General features: G+C 46.5%; 1 protein-coding gene across 4 annotated transcripts in view; it reads right to left on the reverse strand.

Moving 5' to 3' along the window:
• ESYT3 (extended synaptotagmin 3) overlaps positions 1 to 14,317 on the reverse strand; it is a 61,691-nt gene extending 47,374 nt beyond the window's left edge. For all 4 annotated transcript variants that reach the window (XM_059065165.2, XM_067033702.1, XM_067033700.1 and 1 more), the window contains exon 1: positions 13,615 to 14,317. In XM_059065165.2, coding sequence (XP_058921148.1) covers positions 13,615 to 13,941 — 327 coding nt within the window. In that variant the 5' untranslated portion in view covers positions 13,942 to 14,317. The remainder of the gene's footprint in view (positions 1 to 13,614) is intronic.
• Positions 14,318 to 18,466: the final 4,149 nt, after the last annotated feature.

Below are 18,466 nucleotides of genomic sequence, written 5' to 3' on the forward strand. Positions count from 1 at the left end.
TACACGCACTCCTGCTGACTCAGCTGATGTTGCCGACGCCCTCCCCACCCGCAAAGAAGAGAGAAGACCCTTTTCTGAGTGTCCCGCAGCGATGGGGGTGGGATACGAGGAGGCCGCGCTGGGCTGTCGTCCTCCTGAGACAGGCCCGGCTCGCTGTGGGTGCCTCTGCAGTGGTTTCTCCTCTACCAGAAAACGGCCCCTCATTTCATTCACTTCTCTCCTGATGAAGCACTGACTTTCATCCCTTTTCTTCTCTGTTCTTGGGAGGTAGACATTTAACCATGAAAACTGCTTCTAAATCTGCCCTACTCTGCTTAACATCACCCTGCTAAAAGTGCCTTGAGGGAAACAATTGGAATTGTTTCCAATTGTTGGAATTGGAATTCTGTCTAGCACTGTTCTAGAATCCATAGATTCCTTAACAGCACACCCAGCCTGAGAACTGGCCTAAGTCGGCTGGACCCAGCGGATGACAGAGCAGATAAAACTCCGAAGAGAGTCATCGCTGAGGAGAATGCGGGTGCCAGGAGCCCGTCACCCTTGCTGAGGAATAAGGGCTCGGAGCAGAGACAGACTGCCCTGAGCTACCTGCAGACTCGTTTCGAGGAGACCTGAGTGTAATCCTAAATCGCCCGAGAGTTCAGTGATCCAGTTAGGTCTGGTACAGCCTGAAGGGTAAAAAATGTATCCTCTTACTTATAAAACTGGTAAAAGGCCAAACATCATCATCTTCTTCCGCCTCCTCCTCCATGCTGATAAGCCAAGGTGAGGTAGGAATGAGGACCTTTAAAGTCCTTAAGTTTTGACAGGTCGGTTTAATGTGTAATCTGTGTAAAGAACTGGAGAAACAGGGACTGAGATTTACATTGCAGATGTTCACTGCGGCATTCATGCCACAGATTTTTTTTTAAATAAATTTGTTTTATATTTATTTATTTATTATTTTTGGCTGTGTTAGGTCTTCGTTGCTGCGCACAGGCTTCCTCTAGTTGCGGCGAGTGGGGGCTACTCTACGTTGCGGTTCGCGGGCTTCTCATTGCAATGGCTTCCCTTGTTGCGGAGCACGGGCTCTAGGCACACGGGCTTCAGTAGATGTGGCGCGTGGGCTCAGTAGTTGTGGCTCGTGGGCTCTAGAGCGCAGGTTCAGTAGTTGTGGCGCACGTGCTTAGTGGCTCCACGGCATGTGGGATCTTCCCGGACCAGGGCTCGAACCCGTGTCCCCCGTATTGGCAGGCGGATTCTTAACTACTGCGCCACCAGGGAAGCCCTACAAATTTGTATTGAATGCCTATATGAACTGGGCAAAGAGCGAGGACCTGAGTGTACAGACAGGAACAAGAAACACACCTGAAAAGAACATTCGATCTGGAGGAAAAGTTGGACATAAAAATAGGTAAGTGCAAATCAACACGGGAAGTGGAGTTGGTGTGAGAGAAGGGTCCCAGTGCGGGTGCCTGAGCTTGGACTTGAAGGAGGAGTCAAGGGAGTCAGACTGACAGATCAAGGGAGAAAGTCCAGACAGATAGAGGAAACACCACCCACCTCGGCCTGCCACAGAAACAGGGCAAACTGGGACATAACCAAAACAGTGATGTTAGAGAAATGGTCAGGCAACTTCTGGTCTGTTCGTATTAAAGATGTCATAATCCTTAAGAATGTTTTTGAAGAAAGTTTGTAAGACAATGTTAAGGACATAAAAACAAAAACTTTTTCAAAGGTACAAGTTTTCAAAAAACTTCTCATAGACCTTTTATACAAAGGAAGTGCACCCAAACATAAGGTGTATCTCTGGGTGGCGGGAATGTAAATGCTTACTCTAATATTTACTTGTAGACAATTTCCACATTTTCTAATATGGGAATATTTGCACTTTTATAACCGGAAAAATGAGATTTTTAACCAGTTACTTTAAAAAGTAAACACAGAAACGGGCACGAGCCACGGCTGTCGGCACGGACACCAGAGACGGGCGTGGGACGCTAGGGCTGTTGCTGCCACCTCCTAGAAGCCTGTGTGCGAGCACAGGTCACTGTCCACACCTCCCCTCCCAGGAGCCTGTGCAGCCCGCCACTGCCGGGGTCCCGTGATCCAGGGACAGCTTCCCCGGGAGAACGCGCGGCGCGCCTCGGGCCGGTGCAGCATCGCGGCGGCAGAAGGTCGCCCCGCATCCGTGCCCCTCCCACCCCCCGGGCTGAGTGAGCCGGAGCCCCCGAATCAGCTGCTCCTTTAACCCCGTCCTGTCTGAGCGAAGGGCAGACGCCCTCGGACGACCTACACACAGAGGGGGTGCCAAGTCCAAAGCTGAACCCCGGGAGCTGTGCGAACAAAGAGGAGAGGGGGAGGTCTCTCCCAGCAGCCTCAGAAACAGCGGATTAAAGCTCCACAGTCAGCTTGAAGTGCCCTGCATCTGTGGAAAACCTGAATAGACAGCGAATCATCCCAAGTTGAGGAGGTGGACTTTGGGAGCAAGATATAGTATTTTCCCCTTTTTCTCTTTTTGTGAGTGTGTATGTGTGTGCTGCTGTGTGAGATTTTGTCTATATAGCTTGGCTTTCACCATTTGTCCTAGGGTTCTGACGGTCCCATTAAAAAAAATTTTTTTTTCTTAATTATTTTTTATTTTAATAACTTTATTTTATCCTACTTTATTTTATCTCCTTTCTTTCTTCTTTCTTCCCTCCTTTCTTCCTTCCATTCTTCCTGCCTTCCTTCCTTCCTTCTGTTCTTCCTTCCTTCCATTTTTGCTTTGTTCCTTCCTTCCTTCATTTCTTCCTTCCTTTCTTCATCTCTTCCTTCCTTCCTTTCTTGCTTCCTTTCTTCCTTCTCTCCTTCCTTCCTTTCTTTCTTTCCTTTCTATTTTTTCTCCCTTTTATTCTGAGCCGTGTGGATTAAAGGCTCTTGGTGCTCCAGCCAGGGGTCAGGGCTGTGTCTCTGAGGTGGGAGAACCAACTTCAGGACACTGGTCCCCAAGAGACCTCCCAGCTCCACATAATATCAAACAGCAAAAATCTCCCAGAGATCTCCATCTCAACACCAAGACCCAGCTTCACTCAACGACCAGCAACCTACAGTGCTGGACACCCTATGGCCAACAAATAGCAAGACAGGACTACAGCCCCAATCATTAGCAGAAAGACTGCCTAAAATCATAATAAGGCTACCGCCATCCCAAAACACACCACCAGATGTGGACCTGCCCACCAAAAAGACAAGATCCAGCCTCATCCACCAGAACATAGGCACTAGTCCTCCCAACCAGGAAACCTACTCAACCCACTGAACCAACCTTAGCCACTGGGGACAGACACCGAAAAACAACAGGAACTACGAACCTGCAGCCTGCAAAAAGGAGACCCCAAACACAGTAAGCAAAATGAAAAGACAGAAAAACACACAGCAGATGAAGGAACAAGGTAAAAACCCACCAGACCTAACAAATGAAGAGGAAATAGGCAGTCTACCTAAAAAAGAATTCAGAATAATGACAGTAAAGATGATCCTAAATCTTGGAAATAGAATAGACAAAATGCAAGAAACATTTAACAAGGACCTAGAAGAAATAAAGAGGAAGCAAGCAACGATGAGCAACACAAGAAATGAAATGAAAAATACTCTAGATGGGATCAATAGCAGAATAACTGAGGCAGAAGAACGGATAAGTGACCTGGAAGATAAAATAGTGGAAATAACTACAGCAGAGCAGAAGAAAGAAAAAAGAATGAAAAGAACTGAGGACAGTCTCAGAGACCTCTGGGACAACATTAAAAGCACCAACATTCAAGTTATACGGGTCCCAGAAGAAGAAGAGAAAAAAAAAGGGACTGAGAAAATATTTGAAGAGATTATAGTTGAAAACTTCCCTAATATGGGAAAGGAAATAGTCAAACAAGTCCAGGAAGTGCAGAGAGTCCCATACAGGATAAACCCAAGGAGAAACACGCCAAGACACATATTAATCAAACTATCAAAAATTAAATACAAAGAAAACATATTAAAAGAAGCAAGGGAAAAACAACAAATAACACACAAGGGAATCCCCATAAGGTTAACAGCTGATCTTTCAGCAGAAACTCTGCAAGCCAGAAGGCAGTGGTAGGACATATTTAAAGTGATGAAGGAGAAAAACCTACAACCAAGATTACTCTACTGAACAAGGATCTCATTCAGATTTGATGGAGAAATTAAAACCTTTACAGACAAGCAAAAGCTGAGAGAGTTCAGCACCACCAAACCAGCTTTACAACAAATGCTAAAGGAACTTTTCTAGGCAAGAAACATAAGAGAAGGAAAAGACCTACAAGAATAAACCCAAAACAATTAAGTAAATGGTAATAGGAACATACATATTGATAATTACCTTAAATGTAAATGGATTAAATGCTCTCACCAAAAGACACAGACTGGCTGAATGGATACAAAAACAAGACCCATATATATGCTGTCTACAAGAGACCCACTTCAGACCTAGGGACACACACAGACTGAAAGTGAGGGGATGGAAAAAGATATTCCATGCAAATGGAAATCAGAAGAAAGCTGGAGTAGCAATTCTCATATCAGACAAAATAGACTTTAAAATAAAAACTATTACAAGAGACAAAGAAGGACACTACATAATGATCAAGGGATCAATCCATGAAGAAGATATAACAATTGTAAATATTTGTGCACCCAACATAGGCGCACCTCAATACATAAGGCAAATACTAACAGCCATAAAAGGGGAAATTGACAGTAACACAATCATAGTAGGGGACTTTAACACCCCACTTTCACTAATGGACAGATCATCCAAAATGAAAATAAATAAGGAAACACAAGCTTTAAATGATACATTACACAAGATGGACTTAATTGATATTTACAGGACATTCCATCCAAACACAACAGAATACACATTTTTCTCAAGTGCTCATGGAACATTCTCCAGGATTGCTCATACCTTGGGTCACAAATCTAGCCTTGGTAAATTTAAGAAAATTGAAATCGTATCAAGTATCTTTTCCGACCACAATGCTATGAGACTAGATATCAATTACAGGAAAAGATCTGTAAAAAATACAAACACATGGAGGCTAAACAATACACTACTTAATAACGAAGTGATCACTGAAGAAATCAAAGAGGAAATAAAAAAATACTTAGAAACAAATGACCATGGAGACATGACGACCCAAAACCTATGGGATGCAGCAAAAGCAGTTCTAAGAGGGAAGTTTATAACAATACAATCCTACCTTAAGAAACAGGAAACATCTCGAATAAACAACTTAACTTTGCACCTAAAGCAATTAGAGAAAGAAGAACAAAAAAACCCCCAAATTTAGCACAAGGAAAGAAATCATAAAGATCAGATCAGAAATAAATGAAAAAGAAATGAAGGAAACAATAGCAAAGATCAATAAAACTAAAAGCTGGTTCTTTGAGAAGATAAATAAAATTGATAAACCATTAGCCAGACTCATCAAGAAAAAAAGGGAGAAGACTCAAATCAATAGAATTAGAGATGAAAAAGGAGACATAACAACGGACACTGCAGAAATAGAAAAGATTATTAGAGATTACTACAAGCAACTGTATGCCAATAAAATGGACAACCTGGAAGAAATGGACAAATTCATAGAAATGCACACCCTGCCGAGACTGAACCAGGAAGAAATAGAAAATATGAACAGACTAATCACAAGCACTGAAATTGAAACTGTGATTAAAAATCTTCCAACAAACAAAAGCCCAGGACCAGATGGCTTCACAGGCGAATTCTATCAAACATTTAGAGAATAGCTAACACCTATCCTCCTCAAACTCTTCCAAAAGATGGCAAAGGGAGGAACACTCCCAAACTCATTCTATGAGGCCACCATAACCCTGATACCAAAACCAGACAAAGACGTCACAAAGAGAGAAAACTACAGGCCAATATCACTGATGAACATATATGCAAAAATCCTCAACAAAATACTAGCAAACAGAATCCAACAGCACATTAAAAAGATCATGCATCATGATCAAGTGGGGTTTATCCCAAGAATGCAAGGATTCTTCAATATATGCAAATCAATCAATGTGATACACCATATCAACAAACTGAAGGAGAAAAACCATATGATCATCTCAATAGATGCAGAAAAAGCTTTTGACAAAATTCAACACCCATTTATGATAAAAAAAAAAAAACACTGCAGAAAGTAGGCATAGAGGGAACTTTGCTCAACATAATAAAGGCCATATATGACAAACCCACAGCCAAGATCATCCTCAATGGTGAAAAACTGAAACCATTTCCACTAAGATCAGGAAAAAGACAAGGTTGCCCACTCTCACCACTTTTATTCAAACTAGTTTTGGAAGTTCTAGCCACAGCAATCAGAGAAAATAAAGAAATAAAAGGAATCCAAATAGGAAAAGAAGAAGTAAAGCTGTCACTGTTTGCAGATGACATGATACTATACATAGAGAATACTAAGGATGCTACCAGAAAACTACTAGAGCTAATCAATGAATTTGGTAAAGTTGCAGGATACAAAATTAATGCACAGAAATCTCTGGCATTCTTATACACTAATGATGAAAAATCTGAGAGTGAAATTAAGAAAACACTCCCATTTACCATTGCAACAAAAAGAATAAAACATCTAGGAATAAAACTACCTAAGGAGACGAAAGACCTGTATGCAGAAAATTATAAGACACTGATGAAAGAAATTAAAGATGATACAAATAGATGGAGAGATATACCATGTTCTTGGATTGGAAGGATCAACATTGTGAAAATGACTCTACTGCCTAAAGCAATCTACAGATTCAATGCAATCCCTATCAAACTGCCACTGCCATTTTTCACAGAACTAGAACAAAAAATTTCACAATTTGTATGGAAACACAAAAGACCCCGAATAGCCAAAGCAATCTTGAGAACGAAAAATGGAGCTGGAGGAATCAGGCTCCCTGACTTCAGACTATACTACAAAGCTACAGTAATCAAGACAGTATGGTACTGGCACAAAAACAGAAATATAGATCAATGGAACAGGATAGAAAGCCCAGAGATAAACCCACACACATATGGTCACCTTATCTTTGATAAAGGAGGCAAGAATATACAGTGGAGAAAAGACAGCCTCTTCAATAAGTGGTGCTGGGAAAACTGGACAGGTACATGTAAAAATATGAAATTAGAACACTCCCTAACACCATACACAAAAATAAACTCAAAATGAGTTAAAGACCTACATATAAGGCCCGACGCTATCAAACTCTTACAGGAAAACATAGGCAGAACACTCTATGACATAAATCACAGCAAGATCCTTTTTGACCCACCTCCTAGAGAAATGGAAATAAAAACACAAATAAACAAATGGGACCTAACGAAACTTAAAAGCTTTTGCACAGCAAAGGATACCATAAACAAGACCAAAAAACAACCCTCAGAATGGGAGAAAATAGTTGCAAATGAAGCAACTGACAAAGGATTAATCTCTAAAATTTATAAGCAACTCATGCAGCTCAATAACAAAAAAACAAACAACCCAATCCAAAAATGGGCAGAAGACCTAAATAGACATTGCTCCAAAGAAGATATACAGATTGCCAACAAACACATGAAAGAATGCTCAACATCATTAATCATTAGAGAAACACAAATCAAAACTACAATGAGATATCATCTCACACTGGTCAGAATGGCCATCATCAAAAAATCTAGAAACAATACATGCTGGAGAGGGTGTGGAGAAAAGGGAACCCTCTTGCACTGCTGGTGGGAATGTAAATTGATACAGCCACTATGGAGAACAGTATGGAGGTTCCTTAAAAAACTACACATAGAACTACCATATGACCCCACAATCCCACTACTGGGCATATACCCTGAGAAAACCATAATTCAAAAAGAGTCATGTACCAAAATGTTCATTGCAGCTCTATTTACAATAGCCAGGACATGGAAGCAACCTAAGTGTCCATGAACAGATGAATGGATAAAGAAGATGTGGCACATATATACAATGGAATATTACTCAGCCATAAAAAGAAATGAAACTGAGTTATTTGTAGTGAGGTGGATGGACGTGGAGTCTGTCATACAGAGTGAAGTAAGTTAGAAGGAGAAAAACAAATACCATATGCTAACACATATATATGGAATCTAAGAAAAAAATGTCATGAAGAGACTAGGGGTATGATGGGAATAAAACACAGACCTACTAGAGCATGGACTTGAGGATATGGGGAGGGGGAAGGGTAAGCTGTGACGAAGTGAGAGAGTGGCAGGGACATATATACACTACCAAATGTAAAATAGATAGCTAGTGGGAAGCAGCCGCATAGCACAGGGAGATCAGCTCTGTGCTTTGTGACCACCTAGAGGGGTGGGATAGGGAGGGTTGGAGGGGGGGAGACGCAAGAGGGAAGAGATATGGGAACATATGTATATGTATAACTGATTCATTTTGTTGTAAAGCAGAAACTAACATACCACTGTAAAGCAGTTGTACTCCAATAAAGATGTTAAAAAAAAAAAAGTAAACACAGTATGGGCAAAAGAATGGAGTGGGTGAATGTGGGTTCTTGAAACACCCCATGTCCTGGAGGAGTTCCTTGGCTTTTCACTGTGAGCATTTCAAGGACTAGTGACCCAGGGCACACTGGGATGGGACTTCTCAGTCCCACCTGGCATCCTACAGAAAGAGGGTACACCGGAGCTGAGCCCTGACTCCCACTGTAGCCCGAGGGACTCAAGTGTCATCCCCTGGACTTGAAGTGACAGGGTGTATAAAGAGAACGAGGCTTTGTCCCTTTAACAGTTCCCACTGGGGCAGAAAACACCTTAACTGTCTCTTCACTCCTTGCCATAGAGGAGGGGGAGTGGGGAAGCACTTTCCTCCAGCACATGGGGACACTTCTGGGCTATAAGCTCTAGGTTTCCTGAGATTTAAAAATCCTTGGGACTCCGCCAGGAGAAGTAACTCTGAATGGCGGGGTGTGGGGAGCAGGCGGAAGGGAAGGCAAGGCCCCAGTCCCCTGCTCCTCTGTGTAGCTGGGTGGTGGCCTTCACAGGTCATCGGGGCACAGCTCACACCTCCCAGTGGCTCCCCCAAAGTCACTGGGGACATTCCCGCAGAGGGGCCAGCTCTGCCTGCTGTCTCAGGCTCGATGAGGAACCCATAACCATGGCGCAGAGAAGGGCAGATCGCGCACAGATCCAGGAGGCAGCCTTCGGAGCTCCAGCCAGGGCCCAGGCCTCGGGGGCGGGGAGGCATCAAGCAGCAGAAGTTACCCCAGGAAGGGTCTTGAAGAGCCCAGAGCACGAAGGACTGACTCTGAAGACCAGACGGGAAGCTTCTGGAGCGCTAGAGCTGGAATTCCATGAATGGAACCCCAGGAAGGGCTGAGGGCCAGGCGGGAGGGAGTCTCCGACGGGCGCTGCCCCCGGCAGCCATCCATCCCTGGAGCCACGTTTGCTGCTGGGCCACTTGGTAATGAGTTTCATATTAGAAAAAGGGAGAGTTAGGAGGCCTGGGAAATGGAGGAGGATACAGTGACAGCCCCCCTGAGCACGCACTCGTGCCAGGCTTCCAAGAAGCAACTTTTCAGACTCAACTCATCGCAAACGCGTGTAGAAACTGAGCCTTGAGGCTGACAGCTAGATGAGTGGTGGAGCTGGGGTGTCACCAGCTCTGTGGGATCAAGGGCTCCAGTTTTGTCACTGTGCTGTCCACGGCCCCCAGCCCTGGCAAGGTGGGCTGATCGAAGAGGCTCCTTATTTCTTGAAAAATATATCTAAAAACTGAGTGGAAGGAACATTCACATGTAAACAGCAGGCAGCAGCCGCTCCCCTGTTCAGAAGACAGAACTGCCTTCTCTGCATGTGGCCGGGCCACGTCCACAAGCCAAGGGGCTCTCCAGCATCTACACTCGTGACCCCTTCTAAAGCAGAACAACCCTTTCCTTGAGCTGTATGTTCCATGGACGGGAACCAGAGGAGGAGCAGGTCTCTCTGAAGTTGGACCAGAAACAACCTCCTTTAACAGGTTTTTTCAGGGGGGGACAATGAGACCCAGGGAGGGAAAGCAACTTCTCTGATCACCCGGAGGCAGCAGCTTGGAGCAAAGTGTTGAGAGAGTCTAATGGCGCTGGAAAGAACAGCTCCATTGAGAACGGACCACCGTGGCCTGGCAGGGGAGAGCAATGGCCTCTGGGCTCTGGCTCAGCCTGGCCTTGGCCTCCGTCCCCTCACAGGAACTTGGTGCAAATTAGAGCAAGGTGCACACACAGCCGGGCAAGCAGCAGGGGGGCTGGGATCCACCCTCACTCACTGGGTGCTGGGTGATGACTTGCATGGCTGCGCATCCCTCAAGACCTTTTCTTCAACCCCCTGACTACTGGTTTGCCATCTGTTAATTAGTAAAAATCCTTCTCAAAGGAGGTCAGAAGCCATCAATCCCCATTCATGCAAGAACACCAGTTCTCAAAACAGGAAGAAGGTGTGCTGAAAGGTCCACGTGTAAGATAGAGACACCGTGCTCTGACACTGTGGACAAGGGTCACTCTGTCCCTACCACACGGAAGCCATGTCTCTCTGTCTTCATAAACAGTGTGTGTCCTCAGGAGGCAGGGAGGGGCCAGAAGGATATTCAGCCAAGTAGGTTCCAGATTTTCCATATCATCCTTGGGCTTGGAAACCTTCACGAGGCGGCTCCAAAAGCCCACATTTACATCTATGTGCGTGCTCTTCACAGGTGTTCACACAAACAACCAACTTCCCCAGACCTGCTCCACATCCTGGATTCCCAGTCCCAGTAATGGGCACCCAGGTCCCCAAATCAGAAAGCACAAGACCCCGATCCCTCCCTCACTGCACTCTAGAGGCCGCCAAGCACCCGGAGTCCCACTCCGCACAGCTCTCACCCTCAGCTCTTAGTCTCCACGATGACCATCTTGGCTCAAATCACTTTCTCAACTGGTCTCTTTCCTCCAGCTTCACTTCTCCCTGCATGCTGCTTGTTCCAGGGCCTTTCCAAAACCTTGCCCAGACTCCTCTCAGCCTTCAGAATCAGCCCCAACCTCCATCAGACCTGCCTCAATTTGGGCCCTGTCCCTTCAGCCTACACCGCGCACGCCAGCCAGGCCAAACCACACAGTAGCCCTCAGATACCAGCCACCACACTGCCTCCATGCTGTGCTCGCAAGCCCCCTTCTGCTTGGATTGCCCTTTGCGGTACCACTGCCTCAATCCGAAAGGGTATCCAGGCCCTGGCCCTGCAAACTGGCCAGCCAAGCCTGCCAGAAGGGTCTGGAGAACATAGGCGGAGGCCAGGCCCTTCCCAGGACCCTGCCAAGAGGCAGGAGGCTGTGGTCTGGGGACCATCTGATGTGGAAACCAGGTAGGGTGCCCTTCCCTCCAGGCCTTTGACCCTGGACTGGACCCTGTTCAGACTCCTGTTTCCAGCTTCCCTGAGACCTCTATGGCAACCACCTGTTACGCATCTGCCTCCCGCCCCAGACTGCCCTCTTGGGAGGTGAGACACCATCGCCTTCCTCTGTTGTGTCCCTGCACCCAGCTGGGTCAGACCTGGGGTGTGGTTTATGGGGTGAGAACCAGGAGATACTGTCTTGTGTTCTGTCTCATCCAACAGGCTGAGCTCCCTGTTGGCTATGTCCACGTAGTTCCGGGGACCCCTCCCCAAGGAGAAGCCAGAACGGTTTCTGTGGCATTTGTGGGTGGGGGATGTTGGGGGATTGGGGGTGTCAAGGCCCCTGCGGGATCTGATTCTTACCCCAATTTCAGAAACGTTGCCTTTGCATACAGCTAAGTGTCTGGAGGCCTCCCTAACACTGGGAGGGGCAGAGAGAAAGGGCTGTCACTTGGTGAGGTATCACGGGCCCATCCTCGTGGGCTGAGGCTGCCATGGGGGTCACGACAGAGGTCTGACAGGCAGCCTGGGCTCCCTCAACAGTGAACAAGGAGTGTGAATAGGTCCAAGCCTGCTCTCTGGGTCCACATTGTCCACCATCACAAGCCATCAATCCCCTTTCATGCAAGAAAACCAAGGTCTGGGCGAGACAGGCCCCAAACACTGTCTCCATGGCTGCTACCCAATATATATGTAAACCTATTTACAAAGCTTTACTGTCAATCCATATATTAGTATTATGGGCTAAATTGTGTTTCCCCAAAATTTATATGTTGAAGTCCTAACCCCTAGTCCCTTAGAATGTGACTGTATTTAGAAATAGGGTCTTTATAGAGGTGATTAAGTTAAAATGAGGCCATTAGGGTGGGCCCTAATCTAACCTGACTGATGACCTTATAAGAAGAGGAAATTTAGACCCAGGTAAGTACAGAGGGAAGACCATGTGAAGACACAGGGGAAGATAGCCAACTACAAGCCAAGGAGAGGCCTCAGAAGAAACCAACCCAGCTGACACCTTGATCTTGATAAATTTCTGTTGTTTAAGCCACCCACCCCGTAGTACTTTATGGCAACCCTGGAAAACTAATGCAATAAGGCTCAATTTCTCTTTTAACATAAAATAAATATACATAGGCCTTTCTAATATCTTCTCAACCCACTTCAGATGCTACTGTCATGGGCGAGTGTGAGGAACCTATAGCCTGGCTGCATTTTAGAGTACAGGCCTCAAGCCAGAGGAAATGAGGGTCTGGTGGCCTCTGGACACCTCTCCCTGTGTGCCTGAATGTTTCTGGAAGAAATCAGAGACAACCAACACCAGCTCATCACCTAGAGAAGGGGGTTTGCTGCAGACCAAGTCTTAGACTGAATGCTCCTCTTGCAGTTGTTTCCCAAAGTCACCTGATCATAAGACTCACTGAGGTTCCTTAGTCCCACTTGGGGGTTGTGAGGTGAGGCCTAAAACTTGTTTTTATTAAGTGGGGCCTCATGATTCTCAGGACCCAGAAGCCTTTGAGAAGCCATAGTCCAGGCCATTCCACACCAGGAGATGGTTTTGTAGATATAGAGTGTGAGTGCGAGTGTGGGTGTGTCTGGGTACGTCTGAGCATCCTACCAGGCGAGGGAGCGAGAGAAGCCCGTGAGCCAGCGCGGCGGCCGCCGGCCTCTCCCCTCCCCGCACCCCGGCAGCCCCATCCCGCACTCCCATCTCTAGCTCCTCCCTCTGACCGGGCCTCTGCCAAAGGTAACCAGTCCGCAGTTTCTGTCACAGCTGTATTTGTCAGTGCTGTGCCCTGCGTTTCTTCTTTCACTCAACAGGTGGGTGGAAGAAGTGTCTTCTGCTTCCCTCACGAGTTAACTTTGCAGAGTCCCAGACGCCCTTGTTTTTCTCCTGGGTGTGGCCCGCCCGTGATTTTTTTCCCAGGTTCTGGGCCCTCAGGTGAAACCCAGGTTCCCGCTGCCAGCACAGCCGGACCAGAAGTGGCAATGAGGCCGAGGGGCGCCGCGGCGAGGGACACGGCCACCGCCCCCAGGGTCTGTGCGCCGCGATCCGCGGGGGACCAGGTGTGCGGGTCTCCGGGCTCCCTCCCTCCCTCGGGTCTGCGCGCCCCAGCTCCCCGGAAGACCGCAGGTTCCTTCCGAACCTTCAAGGGCATCCGTCCCACCTCCGACCCCCTCCCGGCTCGGCCCGGCTCACCCAGGCAGGCAGGTGTTGGTCCCGCAGCTCGCGGCTGATGAACTGGCGTTCGTTGTTTAGGAATTCGAAGGCGGCCGCCAGGCGCCCGAGCTTCCCGCGGCGGTTCCTGCGCCACCACATCCACCCCAGGACGCCGAGCAGCAGCCAGGTGAAGCTGATCCCGAGGTAGCCGGCGAGATAGACGGGCGCCAGGTAGAACAGTACATGCGCCGCGAAGGTGTAGAGCTCGGGCAGCAACTGGCTGGACAGGCGCGGCTTGGGGCCCGGCGCGCTCTCGGTCCCCCGGGCACTAGGGGCGTCGGGGGCGCAGGGCTCCTCCGCTGGCATCTCTTCGTCTCCGTCTGCCCTTTCCGAGAGCTTCACCCGAGGTCAGGTCTGCGAGCCGCGACGCCCGTGCACATCTGTCCTCCAAGGGGGAGGCTGGCTGACTCGCCCGCGCAGTTTCCACGCCCCGAACTCGGAGTTCTAAACTGGGAATGCGCTGAGCCGCCGCCGCGCTCCCTGCCTCGCCTAGCCAGCAGCTCCGGATGTCTCCGCCCCTGGGGGCGGGCCCAGGAGGAAGGGGGCGGGGTCAGGCTGCTCAGCGGGCGCCGCGGAGGTGTAAAAAGAAACCTTGTGTTGAGGCAGCCTTCAGACCCAATGTCCTAAGCAGGCATCCGAAGAGGGTGCAGTTGCCACACCCAGGTCCTACCCCAAGCAGTTGATGACTCACCGAGGCATGTGGAAAAATGGCTTGTCATGGATAAACATCACCTAAAACCTGTTTCCTACACCCAGTCTGCAATATGCAGGCGAGTGTAGTAGGCTTACCAGGGCATTCGAGGGCCTCCCAGCCTCAGGGTGGGCCCGGCCCTGTGCCTGAGCTCCCTAGGTGGACCTTAGAGCGCATTGCTGCCCCCTCCTCTTGCACCTATAAAGCTTAGACCTAGCACCCCGCCCCACCTGGTCGAGCTCAGGGTCCTTCCTCTGCCCCACTGCACTCTCTACCCTGCACTCGCACCCTCTGTGCTGGGTGTCAGTTTGGAACATCATTCTCTGCATCAGTCAGATCGGGAGTTTCCCGGGCCGGGCCAGTCCTCCTCATTTGGGGGCTCCCAGTACTGCAAGCCATGGTGACTAACAAGAGAAATAATGAGCAAGACCTGGGCTCCTTAGCAGCCAGTTGTGAAGCCCAAGGTTTCTACCTAATCCTTTCAGAATGATCAGAGCAGGTGAAAGTCTTGTGGATGACATACATTTTAGGCGGCTCACCTGAGTGGGCACGTTGATTACTGGAAAGTGATTTTGGAGTTGACAAATGATTTGGAATTATTCTACACTCTTTCAGTAGTTTTACTGAAGGACCAGACCCAAGGGACAGCAACCACAATGTAACTGAATTCTCTTTTCCTCTGTCCTTCAGGTATCTGTCTGTCTGTCTTTCTGGCTTTTTCCTTCCTCTTTCCTGGATAAAATTACTGGCTGTGATGAGTTTTTTCAGCAACATGTGTGTTCCTAGTGGTCAGAATAGCTGGACCCTCCTCTGTTGTTCTTGGTCTTCCAGGACTGGCCAAAACAGAAGCTGAAACCTCCCAGCTTAACATCCTGTTACACTACCTTTCCCAGCATAACCTAGGAAGTCAATGTAGGAAATGCATCTCACTAGAGTTCCTTTTTGGAGAGTTCCTTTTTGAATGTACCTAATCCTATTAAAGGCTCTGAGAAGTCCTGCAGATAAAAAGCTATTATATTTGATTTAACCATTGCCCAAATTATTTGACCACAGAACTCCGTTCTCAAAACACTCCTCTAGTGGTTGACCCAGGTCAGCTTGAGCTAAAGGAATGTGAAAGTATGATAGGGATTCTAGGGAAGGCCCCTGGAACCTGAGGCAGGAATGCAGCTGACTCCCATGATGGATGGACCCGGAAGTTAACTGGCTGGACTCGGCTCAGCAGCAACCCTGCTGCTCTCCTCGCTGACCTGCCTCCTTTGCCTTTAGCTGAAGTGGAGAACACAGCACCTTCCTCACAGCTTCCAGGGTCACAGAGCTTCACAGAGAGACTGCTTGACCCTTATCCTTCCCAATTCCAAATGCCTTGGAGAGAGGACCCAACTGTATCTATTATCCCCTTCCCTCTTAACACACACCAGGTCTACACCACAGCCCCCTCCTGGGTTAGTGTGTTTGGGGAGGATTACCAGAGAAGGAAGGTTGTTGATTTGGGAGCTGATTTCCAGAATGAGATCTGGAACACCTGGTGGGACGTGGCTACCCCAGCTGCACTGCCTTCTCTGCTCCTTGAACACACCAAGCTCATTTATGCCTCAAGGCTTGGGTACTTGCTGTTCCCTCTAAACGGAATGATCCCCACATAAATTTCCTCTAAGGTACATTAGGGAAGTAGGATTATGGTTGATTTTCTTTTCTCTCTTTTCTAAATTTATTTATAATATCATTACGTTACTCTCGTAAATTAAATATATAAGAACATTGAGAATATGGCATCCAAAACTCGATATCCCACCTGAGGTCAAATCTGTGCCTAGAACATTGGAGCCATTATTTTCCTTGACCTGGACATGCTACTTTGGTTACTACAGCCAGCAAAAGGCATTTTATGTTCTGTTTGATCATAGCAAAACCTGGGGGAAATGATGCCTTCCAGAGCCTTTGCCTGAACCCATTTGAGAATTCATCATATTATACCACTTTTCCAGAGAACGCTAGCTCATTTGTTCAGTATATTTACTGGCTGCTATTGTGGGTTGAATTGTGTCTCCCCCACCCCCACAAAAAAAAATATGTTGAAGTCCTAACCCCTGGTACCTGTGAGTGTGATCTTATTTGGAAATAATATCTTATTTGGAAATAAGATCTGTACTTCCCCTGCAGTGGAGGCACAGAGTCTTAACCACGGGACCACAAGGGAAGTCCCTGTATAATTAAGAAAAATTTTATTGTGATAAAATACACATGGTATTTAATGTCAGCCATTTTGAGTGCACGGTTCAGTGGTATTAAGTACATTCACATCATTATGCAACTATCACACCATCCATTTCCATAACTTTTTCATCATCCCAAACTGAAACTCTGTACCCATTAAACAATGACTCCCTGTTCTCCCCTACCTCCGGCCTCTGGCACCCACCATTTTATTTTTTGTCTCTATGAACTTGACTGCTCTTCATACCTCATGTAAGTGGAATATTTATATTTTTATGACTGACTTATTTCCCTTAACACAATGTCTTCAAGGTTCATGTTGTATCATGTGTCAGAATTTCCTTCCTTTTTAAGGCTGAATAACATTCCACTGTATGTATATACCACATTTTTTTTTTTAATCCTCTCCTCCATTGATAGACACTTGGGTTGTTTCCACCTTTTGCTTTCTATGAATAATGCTGCTATGAACTTTGGTGTACAAATATCTGTTTGAGGCCCTGATTTCAATTCTTTGGGGTACATACCCAAAAGTAGAGTTGCTGAATCATGTGGTAATTCCATGTTTAATTTTTTTTAGGAAACACCATAATGTTTCTCATTTGCTTGTCAAATATAGTTTATTCATGTTCAGGAAATTACAAAAGTAATTCATGCTTGATTTAACAAATAATACAAAGGCATATAAAGAAGTTTAAAATCATGCACTCCATGTGTGATCAATGCTTCTGTTTGGTTTATATCTTTCCTCACTTCTCTTTCTCTATTTGTACAAAGACATATAAGCAGAGCTAGTTTTGATTGTGGTTCTTTTTTTTCTTTCTTTCCTCCAAAATGGGGATAATACAAACTCAAACGCTCTCCATATCACTCCCACAAAATCTCTATGAGGTCTGTATTAAATATGGAAATTATTTTATACTTGGTTATAAAACAAAGAGATCAAAATAACATCCATATGCTCATTAAAGTGGTAGAAGTAGGTGGGGGAGGAAACAACCACTAGAATTGTTGGAGCCAGAAAGGCCTCCCCCCGGCAAAAAAAAAATCAGAGAAAAATCGGAAAAAAAGGTCATAACCCAAAATAGTTTTCCAGGTAGCTCATCATTCATAGTATGTTACTCTGCAGGTGGTAAATGCCTTTTAAATGAGGCCAGCAGAAAACAAAGTTCTCAGGGTTTTTTTCTGCAAAAGTAAAAGTAGACATGAGATCTGCCACTCAAATTATGAAACGAAAAATGCCAGGAAATGTGAGAATACGACTTACTTTTAGCAAAAGAAGTATGGTACAGTGACCACTGCAGTGAGGCTTTTTTGATCTCTTGCTCGAATTCACCAGCATCCAGCCTATTGTGTGGATGGCCTCTTCCCATCTCCAGGAAGAGTGTGCAAGACCCCCAGCCCCTTATTCTATCCACACTTGTCTCCCACGTCTACTTCCCACTAACAGCACCTGGCTGAAACAAATCCACGGATGTTGTCATTTGCAGAATAAGTAAGTCTTTTTGATTACAAAAAAGTTTTATCTTTCCAGAAGCATATATACATATTTTAGAATTATTAGATCTGCCTTAAGTGTGTTGGTAATGTTTCTTTAGGCCCTACTATTATGAAGGAAACCTGAAACTATCATTCCTCAATTGAAAAGAGTAGGCTGCTGGGTTATATTAGATGTTTATACGTGTTGTGGTAGATAATCATTTAATATCTGTCAATAATTCAAATTCTGGGGCTTCCCTGGTGGTGCAGTGGTTGAGAGTCCGCCTTCCGATGCAGGGGACACAGGTTCGTGTCCCGGTCTGGGAAGATCCCACGTGCCGCAGAGCGGCTGGGCCCGTGAGCCATGGCCGCTGAGCCTGCGCGTCCGGAGCCTGTGCTCCGCAACTGGAGAGGCCACAACAGTGAGAGAGGCCCGCGTACCGC

Source organism: Kogia breviceps, chromosome 5 (assembly GCF_026419965.1).
Source record: "Kogia breviceps isolate mKogBre1 chromosome 5, mKogBre1 haplotype 1, whole genome shotgun sequence".
Taxonomy (NCBI): domain Eukaryota; kingdom Metazoa; phylum Chordata; class Mammalia; order Artiodactyla; family Physeteridae; genus Kogia; species Kogia breviceps.